The sequence below is a fragment of the Plectropomus leopardus genome, chromosome 23 (genome assembly GCF_008729295.1).
Source record: "Plectropomus leopardus isolate mb chromosome 23, YSFRI_Pleo_2.0, whole genome shotgun sequence".
In the NCBI taxonomy this organism is placed as follows: domain Eukaryota; kingdom Metazoa; phylum Chordata; class Actinopteri; order Perciformes; family Serranidae; genus Plectropomus; species Plectropomus leopardus.
In genome coordinates this window covers 9,477,459-9,498,480 of record NC_056485.1, presented here as the reverse complement: position 1 = coordinate 9,498,480, position 21,022 = coordinate 9,477,459, and the positions used below count along the sequence as shown (strand labels likewise).

Below are 21,022 nucleotides of genomic sequence, written 5' to 3'. Positions count from 1 at the left end.
AGTGCTGTTTTGGGAGGCTTGTTTCTGCCATCCACCGAGAGCTCCGACAGTAGAGTGAGAGCCACTCTGCCCTTCTCTCTCCCCATCTCTCTTTGTAGTTCAATATTTGATGCCACTCCTAAGTGATATTGTTTGTAGCTCCACACTGATGGAAAAAAGAGATGTGGGCACTTGTGCCGGGAACTAACTGTACCAGACTATTACAATGTTCTCTCAAATGAAAAATAAGCGGGATTAAAGGTCTATTATTAAACTGAAGGACATTCAAGATAACAAGAATAAGAAAGCTGTTGTTCTTGGACCAAATCTGGATGCTGGAAATCTGGATGCTGGATTATCTACAGTATCTCTTAAAGAGCAAGTGAATAATTAAATCAATAACAGTTTGGTGGGAACAGCTAATTGTAAAAAAGGAAAACAAAATTTTACTCCACTGCAATTAATTGCTCTGTCCATCTCACATTGACTCTGTATCCTGACGAAAGGTATGTGAGGAAGACTGAGAAAAAACAGAGCTGACACCACACAAATTCACAAACTAAGCACAACGTTGTCAGGTTGAGTGACCTAAGATGTGAATCTCCATCTTCTTTCTAAAACATTGGCATGTTTAGCTAAATGTCTGCAGGGTAAAAACCCTCCAAAAGTTGAAGCTGGAGGATGACACGGACAGGAGAAACCAAAATTACTGCTTTTGGACCTCTGCCTGTCTCACACGAGAAGCAATAATACAAAATTAGAACTAAAGTTCATAAGAGGAGAGAGAGGATTGGGGACAATGAGGAAAAAACAATGCAGAAATGGTCACAGAGGGTTTCCAGGGAGAATACATCCACAGAAGAGAATGAGATATTTGAAGGAGAGAGTCTGCAGAGATGGACAGTAAAGAATTGACATACAGCGGCGCTGGGAAAATGTATACATAAGGGACACGTCGGGCAAGAGAGTTGCCTCCAGGCTGTTGGAATGAGAACAAACAGATTTTTTTTGGAGGGTGGGGGGATACAGAAATTAGAGTAGTAACTCACCAGAGTCAGCAAATTCTGAGGGGACAGTAGAAGAAAGAGAGATAGGAAGACATAAACAGAGAAAAGATAAGTCCAGGTAATATTTTGTGTGTTAGCGAACATTGAATCATTGATAGGTATTATTCCAAATTGTAAGTCAATAGTCAATTAGATTATGTAACAGAAAAAAATATTTGAGCTTAAAATAATTTGATATATTGAGAAATATGCTATACTGCTTTCTTGTTGAGAGTTAGATGAGAAGATTGATACCACTCTTATGTCTTTACACTAAATATGGAGATGGGGCCGAGGAAAGCTTAGCTTAGTTCAGGTTAGCTTAGCAAAATGCCTGGAGGCAGAGGAAAACAGCTAGCCTGGTTTTGTCCAAAAGTGAGAAAACTTACCACCTCTAGAGGTCATTGCCAACTTATGTTTTGCTTGTTTAATCTGTATAAAACTTTAAGTATGAAAATGAAGCTATGGTAGATTCCTGTTACAGAGTAAAAACACAACCAATTTAGCTTAGCATAAAGACAACACTGTCATTTTTATGCCTATGCACTGGTGATGGCTGTGGTGGAGGATTTTATGTTTTTGGGTTGTCCAACCATCCATCACATTCTCTTAAACGACACAAAGCTTCAGTTGGACTAAATGATAAACTGTTTTTGGACAAAATTCAAGAATTTATACCCTAATTGTGACAAAATTTCATACAAATTTCTCATAGGACAAAATGATGACGTGATGACATTTTGTGTCATAATATTCTCCAAAAACACTTTCTACTGTATGTAGATCTTCTGTGTTGCAGGGAGGGTTTGTTTAACTTCAGATAGAGATAGCTGTGTCCCCCTACTTACAGTTTTAATGCTAAGCTACGCTAACCACCACCTCAAGCTCTATGTCTTTTGCAGTAGTGTTAACCTTTTCATCAAACTCTCAGGAAGAAAGTGAATAAATGTGTTTCCCAAAATTTCTTTATCTTGAAGAGAGACAGACATGCATACCCACACATACTAAAAGACACCCACAAACACTGACAAAGGTTTTTTAAATACCAAGTATTTGGTATGATGTCCGAACTAAAATCTGGCAATGACTGCAGAAATGATGCCTCCTTGTGTTGCAATAGATGTATCACCGTTAGCCTTGACGGTGAATAGACATGATGTGACAGATGTTAATACTAATCTAAAATATTTCATTTGTTTTGTCAGCCACAATACAGATTAAATACTGCAGGAGGAAGGGAGTAAAATACAGGAGCGAAGAATCAGAATTTAAGCCAGGAAAAACCCTGCACACACAAACACAAATACACACACACACACACACACACACACACACACACACACACACACACATCTCTAACTATCCCCACTCTAAAAGTAAAACAAGTGAAATGTAACCAGTTCCCAGCACTGGCAAAACAACCTCAGACTTTCCTTTAGCTCGGGAGCACAGGCGACTTTATTTTGAGAATTGTCCATAAAAAATAAATGTATGGACAGAGTCCAGCCCCCCCCCACCCCCACCCCCACCCCCCCCGAGCTTCACTTAAAGCCTAAGAGCACGCAAGGACAAGCAGCACAGCCCCTGATGGATGAACCTGTTCTTCTCTCTCCACGCTGCTAGCTCAACAACAAAATGCTCCTTTGCATTAGTGATATCAGTGATTGTGCACAGAACATCGTCACTCATCTCCGAATGGGGCCGACCTTTATTACGGTAATGGATAAATGATATGATTTAACACATTAAACAAAGGAGGCATGTGATGAGTGCATTCTTAAATGCACTCAAGACCAGTATCATCGTTACGTGCTTGCTGGATGCGTGAAAACTTCCAACATGCCACATGGATATTTCAAAATTATGCATTCAGATCAAACTGAAGCCGAAAGTGTTGCTTTTGTTCTCTCTGATAATTTATTCAATCCTTGTGTCATGTCACACTGTAGTTGTTGTTTCAGTGCATTCATTCCCAGTCAGTAATTTGCCAAAAGACTCATCAGTCAAATCTGGTATAACATCCTCACATTTCTGCTGCTGCAAAAAAAAAATCCACTTGAAAATCCTTTAAGAAACAACATTAACACACGGTAAATGAGTTTTTGGATTACTTTAGATGCTTGGTAGTGATTTAGACCCCAAAAGAAACAAAAAACAGGCACCTTTATACTTTTGCATGTACAATCCAGTCTATCAATCTTCATCCAGTCAAACAAGCAATAAATATTTCAGTCTACTATCTTCAGTGGGTGTTAGCTGTACCGTAAAAAACCCAATGACAAATGACCCTCTCCAGTACATATAAGACTGGTCATACTGACTTCCATTCCCTGCAAAGGCTGTGATTTACATTTTAATCACTCTGATGGAAAGATGAATACGCTCAGAAACGGGACGCCTTGGATTTAGTGTACAACCAGTTGATGCATGTTAATGGGCACTTGAAGGCCCGTCTCTGCACAGCTTATTAATCTTTCCTGAGCTGAATCATTCGAGGTTCGGCTTTCAAGGAATGTAAAGTCATTTTCAGAGAAAGCTGCAATGCCTCCTCGCTACAGAGCAGACGTCTGCAAATGTATTTAGTCTGATCATTGCTTTATGCGTATAAATGGCTCTTTAGCCTTGTCCTATGTGGTATTTCGTTGCTTTTAATCAAACCACATGCTCCGTAGATACCCTTCTCTGAAAACTAAAGGGAATGGGGGAATAAAAACCACATCATACTGTAAACAGGAATTAGCATTTAACATTTTTTTAAGGATTAGAATTCATCATGCATGAAATACAGCTTCCAATTCAAAGACCTTTAACTAAAACTAAAAAAGAACACACTCTACACACTAAAAACTCCAAACCCATGTTGCCTGTTTGCTCATGTTAATGTAAAATTTTCTTCCCCCTCGTCTCCTGTGATGGTTGACAATGGGATGACACTGCACCTCCCCCGGCGTATTAACATATTCATCCCCTGCGTCGAGCACTGACACTGCCGTTTTACATTTCCTTTAGCTAAGCTAATAGGCCTTGATCTTGGATTAAAGGGAAATGATCTTCCACCTCAGCTGGGCTCTGACACAGCACCAAGCTCGCCATGTCTCATATGGGCTATTTTTAAAAAGAGATCAATTCAGACTCAGCATATAGGGCCTACAATTACATTTGAAATATTAATGATGAGACACTGGTTTTGAAGTGGACTGTAACATGGAGTATTTGTGTACGGATGAAAGTGGAGTGAACTAAAAACTTTGCCAAAGACACCATATGGATGCTCGGTGCTGTTATTTGTAGCCAAGAATGTGAGGTCAAGTTCGTGATGTGAGCATCTTTTTTGTGCTCATTTTGTGTACAGGTGCAGAATTTTTTGGTTTTTGCACATTTCCGGCCATCTGGAAACAGGATTTAGGTCATTTTACGAGAAAAAGATAGGCATGGTGACAAGTGTAAGACAAGATTAACCTGAAAATAGACAATTATAGACAGTAAAAAGAACAAATGTGCTGCATATCCTGCATTTTATGTGAAACTGATAATTGAAGAGTTCTATGTGCAGTTTGTCTGATGGTCTTACCTTCACTTAAAGGGTCCAACGTGTGAATCATCAGCTGGAAAATGCTGTTCCTCATCAAGCTGTTGTGCAGGGAGGCGGAACTACCCCCCCTCTGAAGTCGAGGCCTGGCCTGTGCGAGGACAAACATGGTGTCAATCAAATATCATTCTGCCTGGGATGGGACTATTTACCTATGTTTCCTACAAGCAAAAAAATATTTTCCTTCAGTTCTTATTGCTGTCATTAAGCACACATGCTGATATTAACATCAGTCTATCAATTGTAAGCACTTTACTAGAGCCATTTCTAATCCAAGCTGTTTGGAATATGATTCCCTAATCCTCTTTTGCATAAAACCCCTAAGCGGAACCTGCAACCCAGTAAAACTATCATAAAATGCCTCAGCTTCTTAAAAATATAAGCCCCATGGGTTGAGACGGGCATTCACAGTTTAAGTGGCATGTGAGTTTTGTCTCCCAAAACAACCCTCGCCAAGGTCACTCCAGCAGTTGAAGCCGAACTTGAGGACTGTGGGAAATTAGGCACCGTTGCAGGTGGCAGCTGTTTGGAATGCGGCCGCCTTTGGCTGCCCACAGGTGATGCGTAGGCACAGGAGGTGTCAGGTGCTAATTCACAGGCCCATAAGGGTGTGAGCGGGAAGGAAAGGGAGACATGTAGACCGGCATCTTGGCATGACCCTGAAGATTCTCCTTCTGCTGCTCTGTTTTATCTGCTTCCTTTGCAATCTGGATGAAATCCTAACACTCTGGTGTGCTTTTTGTAAGTATAAAAGCACTAAAAGAGTCTGAGGTTTTCTAAACACATGCTTCTTCCTGGCTTGTCTTTTACATGCTGTGTACAAAATGTAACTGTTGAAAAAAAAAAAAGGCTTCAGAAAGCAGACGGAGCTGCTCTCTGCACGCAGGGAGGCTGAAGGTTAGAGATAACAGTGTACATGTCTTGTTCACAGTATGGCGGGAGAAACACAAGTTTACGCTACTACATCTACACAGAAACAGGGACAAACACACAAGCAGACGGGAAGAGTGTCAATCAGACAGGACCTACCGACAACTTGCCGTCATCCTCCGGCGCCCCAGGACTTGCCTTCTCATCCAACACAGAGAGAAGAAGAAGTAAAAGGGGGGAGAGGGGGAGAAAGAGAAAACAGGACATAGATGTGAAGCATGCCGCACACAACCACACGGACAAGACGAAAAGACAATAGAGACGTTACAGCACAGTTACAGGGGTGGTGATGACTGACTGTGATGTAAGTGGACAAGACTTGAGGGACAGATTCCTTCCCACTGCGGTGCATGCCTACTGTGTCGCTCACAAGCTGAGAAAGATTGGATTGTCTGCTTGAATTTCCTTGAAATTTGCCCCAAAAATGTCATTTCAATATCACTCGTGTGAGTGAAGGACGTCAACTTCAGAACCATCAGACCTTCTGATGTACCTTGATACTCGCTTTGCAAAAGTAGAGCAACGTGATGGTGAAAAAAAAAATTAAACTTTTCAAATGAAACTAGTTTGCCACTTTGTGAAATACATTTCATATTCATTTCATGTCTATATTCTTGAGAAGATTGATATGCATGTGATGTCTATTTATATTTAATATGAAGCTAAAGCTAGCAGCAGGTTATCATAGCTTAACACAGAGACTGAAAATGTCAAGGGTAACCCCAAAAAGCCCACTTTTTGACAATTCAAGCCTGATTCTACCATCAATTTCACAGTCAAATCGTCGCATTGGCAGGAATAGTTGATTATAAAACAAAGGATCATTCCATTCTGGTAATATGCGGGTGCTGAATGCCTGATACAAAGAACTACTTGGTTTCTCCTAATAAATCTTGACATACAGTCTTTCAGAATAATGTTATTAATCAGAGCACTCGCATAGGAACATAGCACTATCAGCATTATGAATATTTCTCTCTCTCTCTAAGAGTAAGTTGAAAGTTATATTTCCAACCACGTGAAACAAAGGGGATACGTTCTGTTGGTCTATCATTTTCCTCTGCTTTTTAAGCTGGCACAAATATAGTGCCAACTGTTGAGGGAACAATTGGCACAGCTATATTCAAAGGGGTCCCTTGAATTTTCACCTAGAGATATCTGAAGGAAAATCAGGTTTCCAGGGCCCACAACTCTCCTGTAGCCTTGAGACGGCTTGTTCCCAGTAAATGTTTTGTTCCTTACAATCAATGTACTCCTTGAAATTAAAGCTTTATATTTATCTTTTTTAAGTCTAAGAAATAATGAATCATGGTACACATGTATATATAGACACATGACACCCTAAAACAGGATTTTTGTGAACCTCAAAATGTTAACTGTACCAGTATTAGTCTACTTTTATTAACATATTTCACCTAGCCTATACAGACTACTAAAAAAAAAAATCCTGAAATTCAGTTATGGCTTTTGGTGTTTAACCCCAAGAGTTTCAGTGACCCCATCTGGTTCTCCAAACATTTCGGAAACATTTCTCTGCTCCGTTTCAGCACTATGGACAGCGCTGCACTAACAAATGCACCCCTACAAACAAAAACAGCACTGGACAACACATCCTCTGATAAAATGAATTCTGATGCTAAGTCAATATGACAAATAGTTTCATTGGGTGTTTCGGCACTTCTGTCTGGGGTGGAAAAATGTAAATCAGTGTCGCAAATGAGAATTTGGAATGATGGGGAAAAAAAAGAAAACCCAACAAGTAAAAAAAATATAAAAACATGATTCAACAATCAGTCAACAACAGGCGAGGCCTGACCAGGTCAGATTTGACTATGTAAATTCTAAGTCAGGGACATCCCTAGAGACTAGAGGAAACAGAGCTCCTGGCTCTGTCCAAAGCCACCAAAATCCATATACAAGTGCCTCTTTAGCTCACTAATCAACACGTTTTTATGAAAAACTATTCCTCAAAGTAAAGTAGTCGTGACCCAAGTGTTGTAAAAACTCCAAAACTTTGTCCAGTTTTGACGTGCTAACTTGCCTCTGAGAGTGGGCATGTGCCAGATCATACCAAAGACTTTTAACAATCACTCAATTCTCCATTCTGCCATCACTCTCAGCGGGCCTCTCTGGCATGTGCAGTACTGTAACATCTATTTTTGAAACAAAAGCCTTTCACCAACTGCCTGACTGAACTGCGCTTACTTCATCTCCGAAAATGCGTGTCGCTTAAGGCCTCTGTTTCGGGGGAGAAGCACAAAGCCTTTGTTCAGATCTTTGCATATCAAGGCTTTGTTTCACAGCCTACATGCGTTTCACACAGAAATGTTGAAATGTGTGAGGCACTGGTTAGTGTTGATAAAGTGCACAATGCCAAATGAAATGCAGGAAATTATCCAGTTTGATCTTGTGAGTGTTTAAAAATTCAGGGCAAACATACACATTTTGAGACAGGGCCTTCAGGCTTGTCAAGCCAGTCATTCATTTGCATGCTAAATGATGCTGCAGTGCACTGAATATTAAATCTGTTGATCACGGTGCAGGGGGGAGGAGTGTGGTTTCAACTCCAGTTCATGGGGTGAAAGCTCATCCCAACAGATTTATGGATATTTAAAAAAAAGGATAATTATATAGCTTATCTTTTCTTGACTATAGCCAAATTAGAAACGCACTAAATCAAATAAAATTCACCAAATTAACAAAAAAAATTTATTTGAAATAACTTTTAATGGGATTTTTTCATTTTGAGAAAACTCCACAACTGCAGTCGTGTGAATGTCAGTACCCAACGTGTCCCACTGTTTCTGTTCAACAGCCCATAATTTACCATACATTAGGCTTGCATGTGTATAGCTACAGAATAATTACAGAAACGGGGGAGCTGAAATTAAACATTTGCCCAAGCAGAAGCTGAGCTAATCCTGAGATTTTCCACCGAGCAAATCAACTATACCCTCATTTTTTCCCCCTATTTCATATCTTCAGGGTAATTCCTTGCACACTCGAGGTATAATTATTCTATTTAACTCCCTATCACCCTCCTCAAAGGCAAAGTCAGGAGGGTTAGGGGAGAACAGGTGAATGTGCCAGATAGAGATTACGCCGTGGGTCGCTCATTAAAACAGCGTTAAATATTATGACTAATAATCACATAGGGAGATTAGTATGTTCTCTGGAGTTTGTGTGTTCTCTAATACCGCCGGCTCTGCCTTCCAGTTCTTACGTAATGTCACATCAGGATCATTCTTGGAAGAGGATCAGCTGAGGGAGATAAATGTCCCTCTGCAGCCGCATGCATGTAACGCCGTGTTACAGAGAATTATCGATGGAGAGTGTGACATCACACAAAAGCACTTCCGCCTTCGACTCTCAAATTGCCCACAGCTTAAGGGGGGAGGGGCGGGCGTTACTTTCGGAGGAATCTGAGCACATTGGTGAAATGCTGAAATCAGAGCTGGAAGTCCTGACTTTCGAACATCAGTTGCGGATTACAGGTCTTTCCATATGCAATCCGAGCACATAAAAGAGGTCTATTTCTGGATGAATTTGATTTGCATTTCCTTTATGCCTCGACATCCAAGCCAAATTACATAGGAGAATAACAGCTTTTTTTAACACGATGTTTCTGGCTCGCAAATGGCAGTTTGATTAAATCCATCATAGCTGTGCTTGATCCTTCAAATCCTTGATATACTCCCTCATATACAATGACTTGTGGTAACAGCAATCAGCAGTACATTTTATAAATCTTATGAGTTACTTTCGATATCACTTCTACTTAATTTCCTTTTCAGGACTGCTTGGTTTTCTGACTGTTTGCAGGGAGTCAAATTCCAAAATCTAAATATGGATCAAATAAAGGGACCATCATTTCTGATACTGGGGCCTCATCAAAGAAAAATATCTTGACTGCTTGTCCTAACTGAAGTTTTAAAGAAAAATCCTTGCTTCCCATTACAGAATCAAATCCCAATGGTAGGACCAAGTCATCATTTTGCCAGTCATACCCAAGTCTCAAATCTTTGTAGTCAAGTCTCAAGTTGAGACTAACAAATCTAGAGTCAAGTCCTAAACTTTGAGTTTTGAGTCCTAAACAAGTCATACTGTGCTCTTTCATTAAGGAAATGAATTCATGGCACACTTTTTTATTTTTTTTCAGCTGTTAATCTGTGGGCTTGGGGAAAGGTATCATGTATTTTCAAGTCAAATTGCTTAAGTCTGAATTCAGTCATGGCTCATTGGAATTGTTTGATTATATCAAGTTGAGTCTAAAGTTATCAAATTCGGACAGGTCCAAGTCATGTGACTCAAGTCCACACTTCTGTCAATTCCTGAACTCACCTTAAAAATGCAAAACTATAACTGTAATTTGATTCTTCAGTCAGTGGAGGAGAGGAAACCCCACCTCTCAAGGAGTTTTATTCTCAATTATTGCCATTAATTATTCAATTTGAATAATTTATGGACATTTAAAGAGTCATACAATTTGAGCCTTTCAGTTTTTATATTTCTTTGTCCATGTTCCTCATTGTCATTGCCATACAGACCATTTAGGGGGGTTATCTTGAATTTAGCACTGGGTCTATGCCATCCTAATTTAGGATCCCAAACTGGGAAAATCCCTGAGTAGGGATAGTTCTGTGACATCAAAAATCCAAATTGTAATCCTAAAATGAGATAAGAGGAACTTCTTGTATTGAGTCTCATGGTTCTTACTGTAATACTTGGTTCTCCTGACATTACAATACACCACTTACTGTTATTTCCAAAGCAATAAATTATCCCTTCAAGACTCAAGCGGCATCATGTTTTGAGATTTTAACAAGTTCTGCACTGAATGAATAATGCCATAAATACAATGAGAAAGCTGGAAAAGTAAATGAATGAATGTGGTGTAGAAACTATGAAAGTTTAATCTCGCACACTAAGATTTTATAAACTGCCTTACCTAAAGTATTGTATTGTGTATTGTGCATATTGTATGCTAAATATTACGCTACTTTAAATAAATGCCAAATACAGCAAAATAGGCCCTTTACAAAGTATATAATAGTTGTCAAATGGTAATATGGTGAAAAATAATGTGCTCAAGCAAAGAATCATCAAGCCAGACTGACTGGCTTTTTTAAAATGAAAGTTGCAGTAGAGCAGATGTGACATTTCTTGCATGCTAAGTTCACTATGATATATATATATATGCTATAAATAAAGCACCTGCAAGCCTGTGTATGCAAAGATATTCGAAAACCAGACTGCCTGGCTTGTAAAGCAACCTTGCAAAGTGATATCTTGCACAGCTCCAGGCGTTTGCCTGCACGTGCTTACAGTAGGCAGCCTGTCTGTCAAAGCATGACAGAACACCCTTTGAGATTTGTCCATCTAGATTCATCATGTTAGAGCTAAACTGTTGAGTAGCAAGACTGAGCAGCATCTCTCTCTCTCTCTATCTCTCTTCCTCTCTATTCCCGTTTTGCATGAAGATGATAATGATGATCTTCAAGGAAAGGAGGGAAAAGATGCACAACAAGTCAAGAAGCCATCCACTTGCTAATTAGTAACCCCTTCATTTTTCTAACAAGCAGAACTAATTACAGGAGCTGCCACAACGCTGATTTCCCACAAGGCAATGCTCACCAGGACTAAGCCAAAATTGCTTCCTCTGACTCCCTCCGCTCCTCCCATGAACCAACGAGACTCAGGCTTTTGGGAGACAAATAGGGGGGAGTAAAAACTGCAGTGTCATTTTTGCAAGTGAATGCAAAAGGTTGGGTTTGATCAGGAACAAGACATTTCCCTATCAGCACTCCATGTGCTTCTCGAGTAAAGTGTGAATCCTGAGTAAATAATAATGTCGCTTATTCAGCAGATTAAATGTGCAACGTAATGTTTTAGGTAGAATAATGACCACCTCCAAACCTGATCAAATCTCGGAGTTTGCCGTTCCTGTCAGTTCAGAGCTGGTTTTGATCTGATGCAGTAAACAATGAAAAGCCTTGCCGGAGTTCTTTGTTTTTGAGATTGTAGCAAACAATGAGCACACGTTTCTGCCAGGACTCTGCATTTATATTCTGCAGCATGTCCACTGTGCTCCTGCTGCAGCACTTTCTGCCCCAGATTTCTTTTTTTTTTTAGCTGGCCTCTCCTGTTTACTGGCATTAGAGTTTTTGATGAAGTTATTTCTTGTCTTTTGTATGGGTTCAGCTGTATCAGTACTGGTCTTACTGTCTCCTCAGTGCGTGATGCATTTTACAGAGAAGTGGTTCTCAACAGGGGCGACCGGACCAAACTCAATCGTTGACAGTTGCCCAAATCTAGTTGCCCAGAGGAAACTGGGCAGCACTGCTTTTTTTTTTCCAGGTATTGGTTATAGGAACATGTCAGCACTGTGGCACCCACAGTACTTTCCAGTTTTCTCAGTATTGCTGTGACATTCTTGCTTATTCTGCCTTCTTCATGACGTATTCCTCCATACATCAATGGATTACTGTTTGAGTATGATTTTCTTCTCTCTCTTAGTTTCCCTCTAGCAAGTATTATGTCTTTCCCATATCAATGCATTATCTCCAGATGACATTTTGGATAACTAACGTCCCACTATGTATACACACAGAGTCATAGACACTAGCGGCAGTTCCTAGATGGGACAACAAAAATGGAACCACCAAAAGCTTAAAAGGTAGAGGCATCTGTGCTCCAGTTGCCCACCAATGTAAACTGAAACCAAGATAAAGTACTATACTGTATTACTGTCGCCCGGATTCTGAGATTGTTGTCAATGCTTTTAGTGAACAGGAGCTCATCTGTAACATGATGAGAAGCTCAAGGTAATGTTGAAGTAAACATGCTTGCTCTGCAACCTGGGCGAGTTTTGACACTCCTCCAAACTTAATATCTGATATCTGAATTGCTGATTTCTCTGTACATACAAATGGAACCAGGACACTTTAGAGTTAGACTGATGTCCAGTTTTGCATGCCTGGTCTGGTGTACAAGCTTAAACTGGTTTGATTTTTTGCAAACTGTCTCAGCCTCCATATGTCATTATAGCACATTCTGGTGGATTAAAAAAGTAGCCTACATTAGCAACTGTACTGTACTGAAAACTGCACTAATACGGCAACTTGTTGGAACTTTTGTTGGATGTTTCTTTTTTTCCACGTCACTCACTTTGAGAGCTAAGATACCTCCTCATTTAACTATAAAAACCAGCATGAGGTGGCAGCTGTTGGGAGTGAGATTACCAGGGATCTAAAAGTTTTTGGTAAATGACCATCACTAATAACAAGCAAGGCCACATGCTGTTCGTTATATTGTATGTAATCTCCAGTAATTATCACAATGTAAAACATGCTTTTTTTGTCTTCAGTCTGATCTCTTGCGTGCAGCTGATGTTAGGGCCTACATTAATGATGTAACAGAGGTGCATATTTAATGGATTCAGCATGGCGAGAGAGCTAAGATTAGACAATATTTTTTTGTTGGGACACAGTGTCATTATGTTTCTCTTGGGAGCCACTGCTGAGTCAAGTGCGACACCTGGTAAAACTTGGTGTACTGGGCTGGCCTGGTGCTTGGCTTTATATCAAACTGGTTTGGACATATTTACACCAGCTCAACCCAAATGTGCTTTAATAGACTGAATGGTGTATATATGCATAACATTTACAGTGAAGTTTTACTGTAAATGTGTGTTCTCCAACCATTAGAACAGGTTACCTGTCTGATTTATTTGTCTACTGACAGTCATTCTCATTATTATTTTAAGTCCAAAGATCCAGCTAATTGATCAGTTTTCATGCGGGCTTAAAGGATAAGGCTAGTCAACAAATCCTGGTAGAAGACTACAGCCAAGACTGTCACTCAGTACTTTCTGATTTCCCCAGCCTGTGCACCATCCTTCGCCCATTCGTTCCCTGCATAAATCTTTGAAACAAATACATCATTTCACTTTTTAAAAAAGGCTTGGTAATTTCCTAAATCAGCCAGGCATTGTAGACTTAATCTCACATTACTGAAACGAAAGTAAACTATGCATTTGTTATGGACTATTTTCAGCTGTTGATGAAAACACATCTGCTGCTCTACTGAAATCTACAACAGCAGGTTCATGTTAATGAGATTAAGTCAAAATAAACAATAGTTTTCATGTTCGTCTTAATCAAAAAAATGAGCTCTGTGTCAAAGAGGAATAAGACATAGTAGGCACTGTACACATAGGTATTTCTTGTTATTCTGATCTACTGATTTTTTTGGTTTTGGTTGGGTTTTGGTCAGTTTTAATTTAGCTTTACAATTCAATCCTACTTAAATATTCATGAGCAAAGCAAACATCAGCAACTAATTCTGATTTCCCATCTAGACTGTAAAACTATTACTTTATGGCACCTCATCCACATTATCCTGACCACTGACTTGCTTTGTTATTTTGTTGCATTGTCAGCAGTTGAGCAGACAGTCCTATCACAGGCAAAGTGCACACACAGAAGACCCTTTATCTTAGCGAGGAGGTGGAAGAATGCAGAGGAAGCTCTCTGCTCGCCAGTCAAGTCAGCCAGTCACGTTTAGCACCAATAGGGTAATATGCTGATTGAGCCCTTTCAGGTCACCTTGGTGGCCTGGGGTGGGGGAGGGCTGAGGGTCAGCCTTGTGTATACTTCGTCCATCAGTGATGGACATAACAAGTGGTCACCCTCTTAGACAGGCACAGAGGCTTTTAGCAGATTCGCTGAGCGTCAGAGTGTGTTCTAATTAGCTCATTAGAGACTCTCTAATTGCAATCACTTCCATTTTAAGAATTTACTCTCTTAAATTTGGTTTAAAATTCTCTGTGGTTATCTGCAACTGTGAGATCTATACTCCAGTAATCACCCTGGATTTCACAAATTACAGGTATTACATGAGCCACAACTCTCAGGCAGATGTAATGTACAGCTACTGCAGCTTAGCCAGGCTGATGTTGAGGGTCAAAAATCCCCCCGAGGAAGAAGCTAAGTATGTAAGGCCCGCCAGTCCTCGGCCACCTCTGACCATATGCGTGGTTTCTGTCTCACTGGGTTGTGTGTGTCATTTCATACACAAGCGAGATAGGGATCTCTGTGCCCTTCACATGATGCTTTTACAGTGCAGTTACATTAGCTAATTTGACCACGCTTTCAAAAATAGCCCTTGATCGATAAGGCTTTCAGTTTCTTGCAAGCCTCAAGGTTTCACCTTCAGGCTGTCCCTTGGGGAAAAAAGGGGAAAAAACCAATCCCTCATTTCAAGTATCCCAGAATTTCTTTGTATCAGAGGCTGGCAGAGCTAAATCTGAACAAACGTATGCATTGACCTTTATGACCTTGACTAAGGTCACGTGTGAAAATAATTGTAAAATGCAAACATAGGGCGATAAACATCATCAGCTCACATCACACCTGGTGATGTCCAAACAATGGACAAGTCAACTAGAAATGGCCCCCAATTAGGACAACAGTTAATGCTGGAGCCAGTGCTATTTAGACTGTCTGGGTCACTTCAAAATACACTCTCATTAGGCATTAAAGACTAACAAGGTTAATGATCCAGGTCTATTGAGACCCACCCCTCTGTGTGGACCATCTCTTTGAGCATAGCCTCTTTGATCAACTGTCTGCGTAACCTATTTCAGGAAAGCAGCCTTCATTTGCGGGATGACTTCGGCTTTGTCTTAAGTCTTCCCTTCAACTCTTGTGTCAGTTAATTTTAATACAAAGAGTGCAATGAAGACCAGTTGTTTTAACCCTAAACTATGAAATGGCATGACAAAGTATAACAAAAAACACGAAAGACAACAACAAGGGTGTTTCATAGCTGGCTTTTTTTTTTAAGGCAGATCTTAAATATTGCTGAAATACTGATTCTGTTTAATGTGGCTTTCCACAAGGTGTTGTGAGTAGTTCTTGATGCCAAGAGTGATGGTGAAAATTAACCCCACATTTCACATAAATGCACAATCAGAAGGGGAAGGATTGAAGGTGAAGCTTAAGGAAAAGAACTGGAGTACGGCATCACAGCCACTAATGTTTAAACGTGTTCAAGTCCAGTGAAGTAGATGGTGCTGTCCATGGTACTGCACCAAGAGCAAAGACTGGGTTCAGTGTGACTAAAAATAAGCATGTCGTCTGGTCTGTGCTGAGCTGCAGCTACTTGGCTTTACAGTTACTCACTGACATTTCAAACCATTTATGGCAGTGCTTTACCACCGGAATAAAGTCAGAGCGATAAATGTGTCAAACGAAAACAACAAATTAATTTATATGAACTGCTGGTTAATGCAGGCTTTATTCCTTTAAAACAGTGAAGACAAAATTATTTATGCATGAAGTGTTTCCCACAGAGTTGGAATCTATGTGTGGCAGCAGCTGAAGATGAGGGGAGGGTGTCCCTTTTTTAATCATTCTGTGTCCCCTCTTTAAATTCAGACATTTTTGCAGGTCCATGAATGCAGTGCAAGCGGACCTTGTCATGACTGTTTTTTTTTCCTCGCAGCAGTTTGAGGAGTTTGCGTAATGGGATAGATAACTGATCTGTTGATTCAGTCAGAGCTGATCAAGTCAGATCGATGGATGAAAGAAACAGCTGCTGCAGTGGTGAGTAAGAGCAAACTTTTAGAACCAGCTCAACGAACAGTTCTCAAGTGAAACTCAACAGTTGAGTTTCACTTTCAGTGCACTGGGCGTCTGCTGCTTCATCTGTGCCCAGACGATGCTCTGCGCTCTAAGAGGGGTGTGAATGAATAATCGAACGCTATATATATTCTCTCAAGCAAAGCACAAGCATCACTTGATTTAAGAGGATGCACAAAAACATATTTTATAGAGGTACAAGAATGAGGAAAGACTGTTACTGCAGTTAAGTCTTTGTGTATTGGCATAGTATGACATCCGCTGCACGTACGCATGCATGTTTCAGTTGTATACATATGCATGTGTGTAAAATCACAGGGATGTATGTATGCAAGTATAAGTGTATATGGTTATGTGTGTGTGACTGAATGTGCGTAAGTGTGTGGGTATAATTATGGAAGTATCTGTATGTATATATACATGTTTGAGATAAAGTTCATGAATTAATTTTGAAGTAACTGAGAAGGGGAAGGAAATAATAACTTTATACCTCCTCCTGCTCCTTTTTGAACATGTAAGTTTTAATTTTTGTTGGTTATTAGTGTATATTCATTAAGATCATAATTCATTTTAATTATTGTTATTTTGTTTTATTTTTATCTTTTTGTTCTGTTTGTTTAGCATATTAAAAATAAATAGCAATTAAAATCCTAGCACTCCTAATTACAAAACTACAAAATCAATACGGGGTGGTAAATGTTTTATTGTGGCATGCCTTCACAAATAAATTAATGTGTGGGAAACCCTGGGCATAGTTTCAAAACTGTGGTTTACATACAGAAACTACAAGTATTTGCTTTGTTCTCATTCTGTCTGAACTTAAATTCACCAACAGGATTTTGAGAAAAAATAAAAACTTCATCATCATTATACCATTATGCCAATTTTCAGCCAGCTTTGTATAATAACAGTGTTAGTATGTGGAGTGTTAAAATGAACTGTGGTAAACTTCCCTCCATCTTGCCAGCGCCCAGACCTCCCTGCTCATCTCCCAGCTCAAATCCGCCAGATGACGCATTTAGGGCTGTTGCTCAAACTACAGATTGTAAACGTATTAGGTCACAAGGAGTAGAAACAGATCAGAAAGAGAGCTGCCCCCCCCCCCCTCTCTTTCTCTCCCTCTCTTTTTCAGACTTGGATCAAATTCCGATCAGAACGGTAAAACTAGGCAGTACTGATCAAATATGAACGATTCTGTTACTGAGTTGGGTATTTCTGATCTAAACTGTTCTCAGAAACATATTTTAGCTTACCGCTTAACTATTATACGAGATTATAAGTGTGTTACCTGAGAGCAGAACTGATGTACATATTATGTGATGAGATGAAGATAAAATGAATATTTTGGTGCAGAAAACCATCAAGTTCAGAGGCAAGTACACATTTCTTTTTGTTGTGTAAGCTGGCTCACAATGGCTCTGCTTTGCATGTATAATGATCTTTTCAGGGCAAAACTAATAAGCTTCATTGTTTTGTTTTGTTTTTAAAGCAGACTACATTGTGCTTTTGATAAAAACTCAGACAAAGACACTGTAATGAGTGACAGGCTGACCTTCTAACTATTAATAACACTGAGGGGGCCGTGAAGAGTCCACTCTGAGAAGAATGGATGGGAAGTCAAATAGTGCAATAACCAATTGAGGACAACATAAAAAGCAACCATCAGCACCTGTAATGCAAATGAGAACTTCGCTTGCACAATTATTACCAATGAATGCAATTAAATTAAATTTGAACAAAAGCAGGGCGCTGGCGAGGGACGACGACACAGCCAAGAGAGCTCACAGAATAAAAGCAGACAACAGAAGAGAGACGGTCAAAGTAGCAACTCTGGCTCAACCCTAAATTCCTAAAACCTGACACTGCATGTTTTGATTGGCCGTCACTTTAATCTGAACAATACCTTTATCTCTATTGACTGGTCTAACTGCCCAACAATAAGGTAAAACCTCCAAAACAGGAAAACTAATTACTGGCTCTACAGTAGCGCTCTCCCCCCTCCTTACCCAAGGAGCCACAGCTGGAGCGGATAATAAAACTTGGACTCCTCATCGTCATGGTGAGATCAAAGTCACAGGCTTTCTATTTTTAAATGATTGGACTCTGGCTCTGTTGTTGCTGGCTGAGCTAAGCGCCAAAACCCTTCTGTTTTGGAGTAGGTGTATACTGTACATGCGTGCAGACACATGGATATACAACCTCAAAACTACACCGATGAAGGCCTAAACAAAGACAGCTCACCTTAGAGTCTCAGAGTTAAACTTTAGGCATTAAAACCACTAATCTAACTATTTTTCCTCTACTCACTGCCATGTATAACTGTGCTTCTGTATTTGCTGTAAACTGCTCTTATTTTGTTTCTACCCACTGCCCGGTAACCTTGGGCCTGCGTGAAGCAGGCTTCTACCTACCTTTCCTTCAGCTTAAACCAAGGTTACTTCTACAACTCTTCTTTTAAAGAATATAAACATGAATACTCTCATCACATTCCCAAAAATACAGACTGCAAATCAAGTAAAAGGGCACATCCCGTACAAATGATAGCGAAGAATAGCCCTGCATTTTTTATAGTTTAATCATGGTAACCAACAATCGTTACATGCCTGCAACTAAAACTGAGGTTTTTATTGCAGACATTTCCTAGAAATTAGCTTGACAACTGCTTTTATTACTGCAAAATCCACTCAAGCCCAAGGAGGCAATCTGAAACAGATGTAATTTATAATTTGGTTGGAATTTAGCAGAGCACATCTGGATTTCACTGAAAATTAGGCACTCATAATGGGAGATAATCCCATGAAAACGTCACACAGGACTAAAATAAGCAGCAAGTGCAGGAGTTCATGCAGGGCAGCCTGGTATTATGGTCTATGAGGTGGGAGTTCACTTGGATTGGAATGAATAAAAATAAAAAATAAAAAAATAGCACAATGCAGAACATGGCACTGGATTTCATGAGTGAATATACAAAAGGTGTACAGCATCATGGTGCCTGAATGAATGTCTAAACTCACAGCTAGGACACACAAACAGTCTGCTCCCTGCACAGAACCCGCTTTGTAAGTGATCTTCGAAGCGCATCCTGATGGAAGATCTCGCCTCTGTGACGCTATTTATAGCTTGGTAATACATCAGAGGTCGCACCTTCCATCTCAGCAGAACCAACATCTGCCTCGATACACACTGGCTTATCCAACACTGACGATAGAAGGCATCTAGTAATGTGGTTGGATGCAGAATCTTACAGAGACCTTTCAAGCTCTACTAATGTAAACAAGTTTCATTCTCTTTCTTGGGTGTCTTACAACTTATTCAATTCTTATTCTGGCATCACTCTCATAGGGATTTTATGTATTGAACTAGTAAAATCACATTTAGCTTACTTTTTCATGGGAAGATGCTCTTTGCTTTTCAACAGCCAGTGGTCAAGTTATTTGTGGTGTGCTGTTAAAAGCTGAAATGACAGTGACGTCAGTATCATCACTGACAAACTCGTCTGACTCTCACGATGATGGTAACGACTAGAAGGGGGCTCGTCACCGCTGTGTCTTCCGTAAAATGGTAGCGCGCAAAGTGCTGGCTAATCTGATCTGCCTGAGCCAGTATTTTCAAAAGCAGCCAGTCAGTCCATCAGCCAGACAATAAGAGAGGCCACAAGATAACAAGATAAGCCTGGGCTGTCCTGGTGAGGTGGTCCTGGGGGGGGGGGGGTGCATATGATGAAAGTCCCTACTAATGCCAGACAGTACAAGTCTGAACTGCTGTGCCGAATAAATCTGACTTTCAGGCCTGATCTTAGCTTTTTAAAGTAAGTTTAGAAAGGGTGTTACAATAGCTGTAGTGCTCAGTGTTACATATTGGAATGGGGAAAATGCTACTTTTCTTCACTCACTCTAGGAGTGTGGTTAAGATGCCAGCATTGATTGGCTTGGCTTACTGGTCCATCTTTTTTCTTGCACACAGAAAAACAAAAGAAACTGGTTGGACAAATGATTGCTTCAGTAGGAAACTATCAGCATGCAAAGCAAACTGTAGCAAACGCACACCGGTTGCTTTTCCAGTGAAAAATGGCCAAAGCAGAGCAAAACAGGGAGCTAGTGATATTCATACTCCATCTTGTGCTGCCATGATCTCCCCAGGCTTGTGAGGGAGAAGTAAGAGCCTCCAGCTCTATTGTGACCTTGAACTGTGTCTCTACAGTCTGTGTAGTAAGGATTTACTGTTTGTGTGGGTGTGCAATGCGTTCAGATGGGGGCGGAAAAGGCATCATGCGTTGGTGAGCTCCTTTGGCCCTTCTTTGTGACCTAGTGGTCAGTAATCAGTCCTTTGTGCATGGGCCCAAGTCATCTCTGAGTCACTGACAACACCACCAGACTAAGAAGCTTAACTGTAAGAGAACATGCAACAATTAAAAGCAGGGATACAGTAAAAATGACGTCACCTATGACCTTAGAGCCTTGTAACTCATAAGGCCAAGATGGGTGACACTGTAGCCACTCTTCGGCACTACTGCCGAGGGGGGAGTGACGTGACAGATGTGTCAGAGTAACAGTAGCATGCAACATGCAGTATACTACAAATAAACAGCAAAAACAGACACTATAGTGCTATAGCCTCAAAATATGTCATTATTAATTTATTATTTCATTTATGCATTCTTGTGAATTTTTATGTGCTTTATAATTGTTTTGCATCAGTTTATGGTGAAAATGTCATGATACTTCCTGCTTCAACTTTGACTAGTTGCTTTTGAGGTTGCATTCTGACACCTTTAGCTTTCAAACATGCACTGAAAACCTGAAATTAGCAGCACTGTATGTGAGAACCCAAATTAT

The 21,022-nt window shown here is 40.1% G+C and overlaps 1 protein-coding gene across 5 annotated transcripts in view; it reads right to left on the bottom strand.

Moving 5' to 3' along the window:
- LOC121962017 (sodium/potassium/calcium exchanger 2-like) overlaps positions 1–21,022 on the bottom strand; it is a 58,727-nt gene that overhangs the window by 20,361 nt on the left and 17,344 nt on the right. For 4 of the 5 annotated variants that reach the window (XM_042512184.1, XM_042512182.1, XM_042512181.1 and 1 more), the window contains 2 exons: positions 4,597–4,705; positions 1,029–1,043 (listed from right to left, as the gene is read on the bottom strand). In XM_042512184.1, coding sequence (XP_042368118.1) covers positions 1,029–1,043; positions 4,597–4,705 — 124 coding nt within the window. The remainder of the gene's footprint in view (positions 1–1,028; positions 1,044–4,596; positions 4,706–21,022) is intronic. The other variant, XM_042512186.1, reaches the window with a different exon arrangement.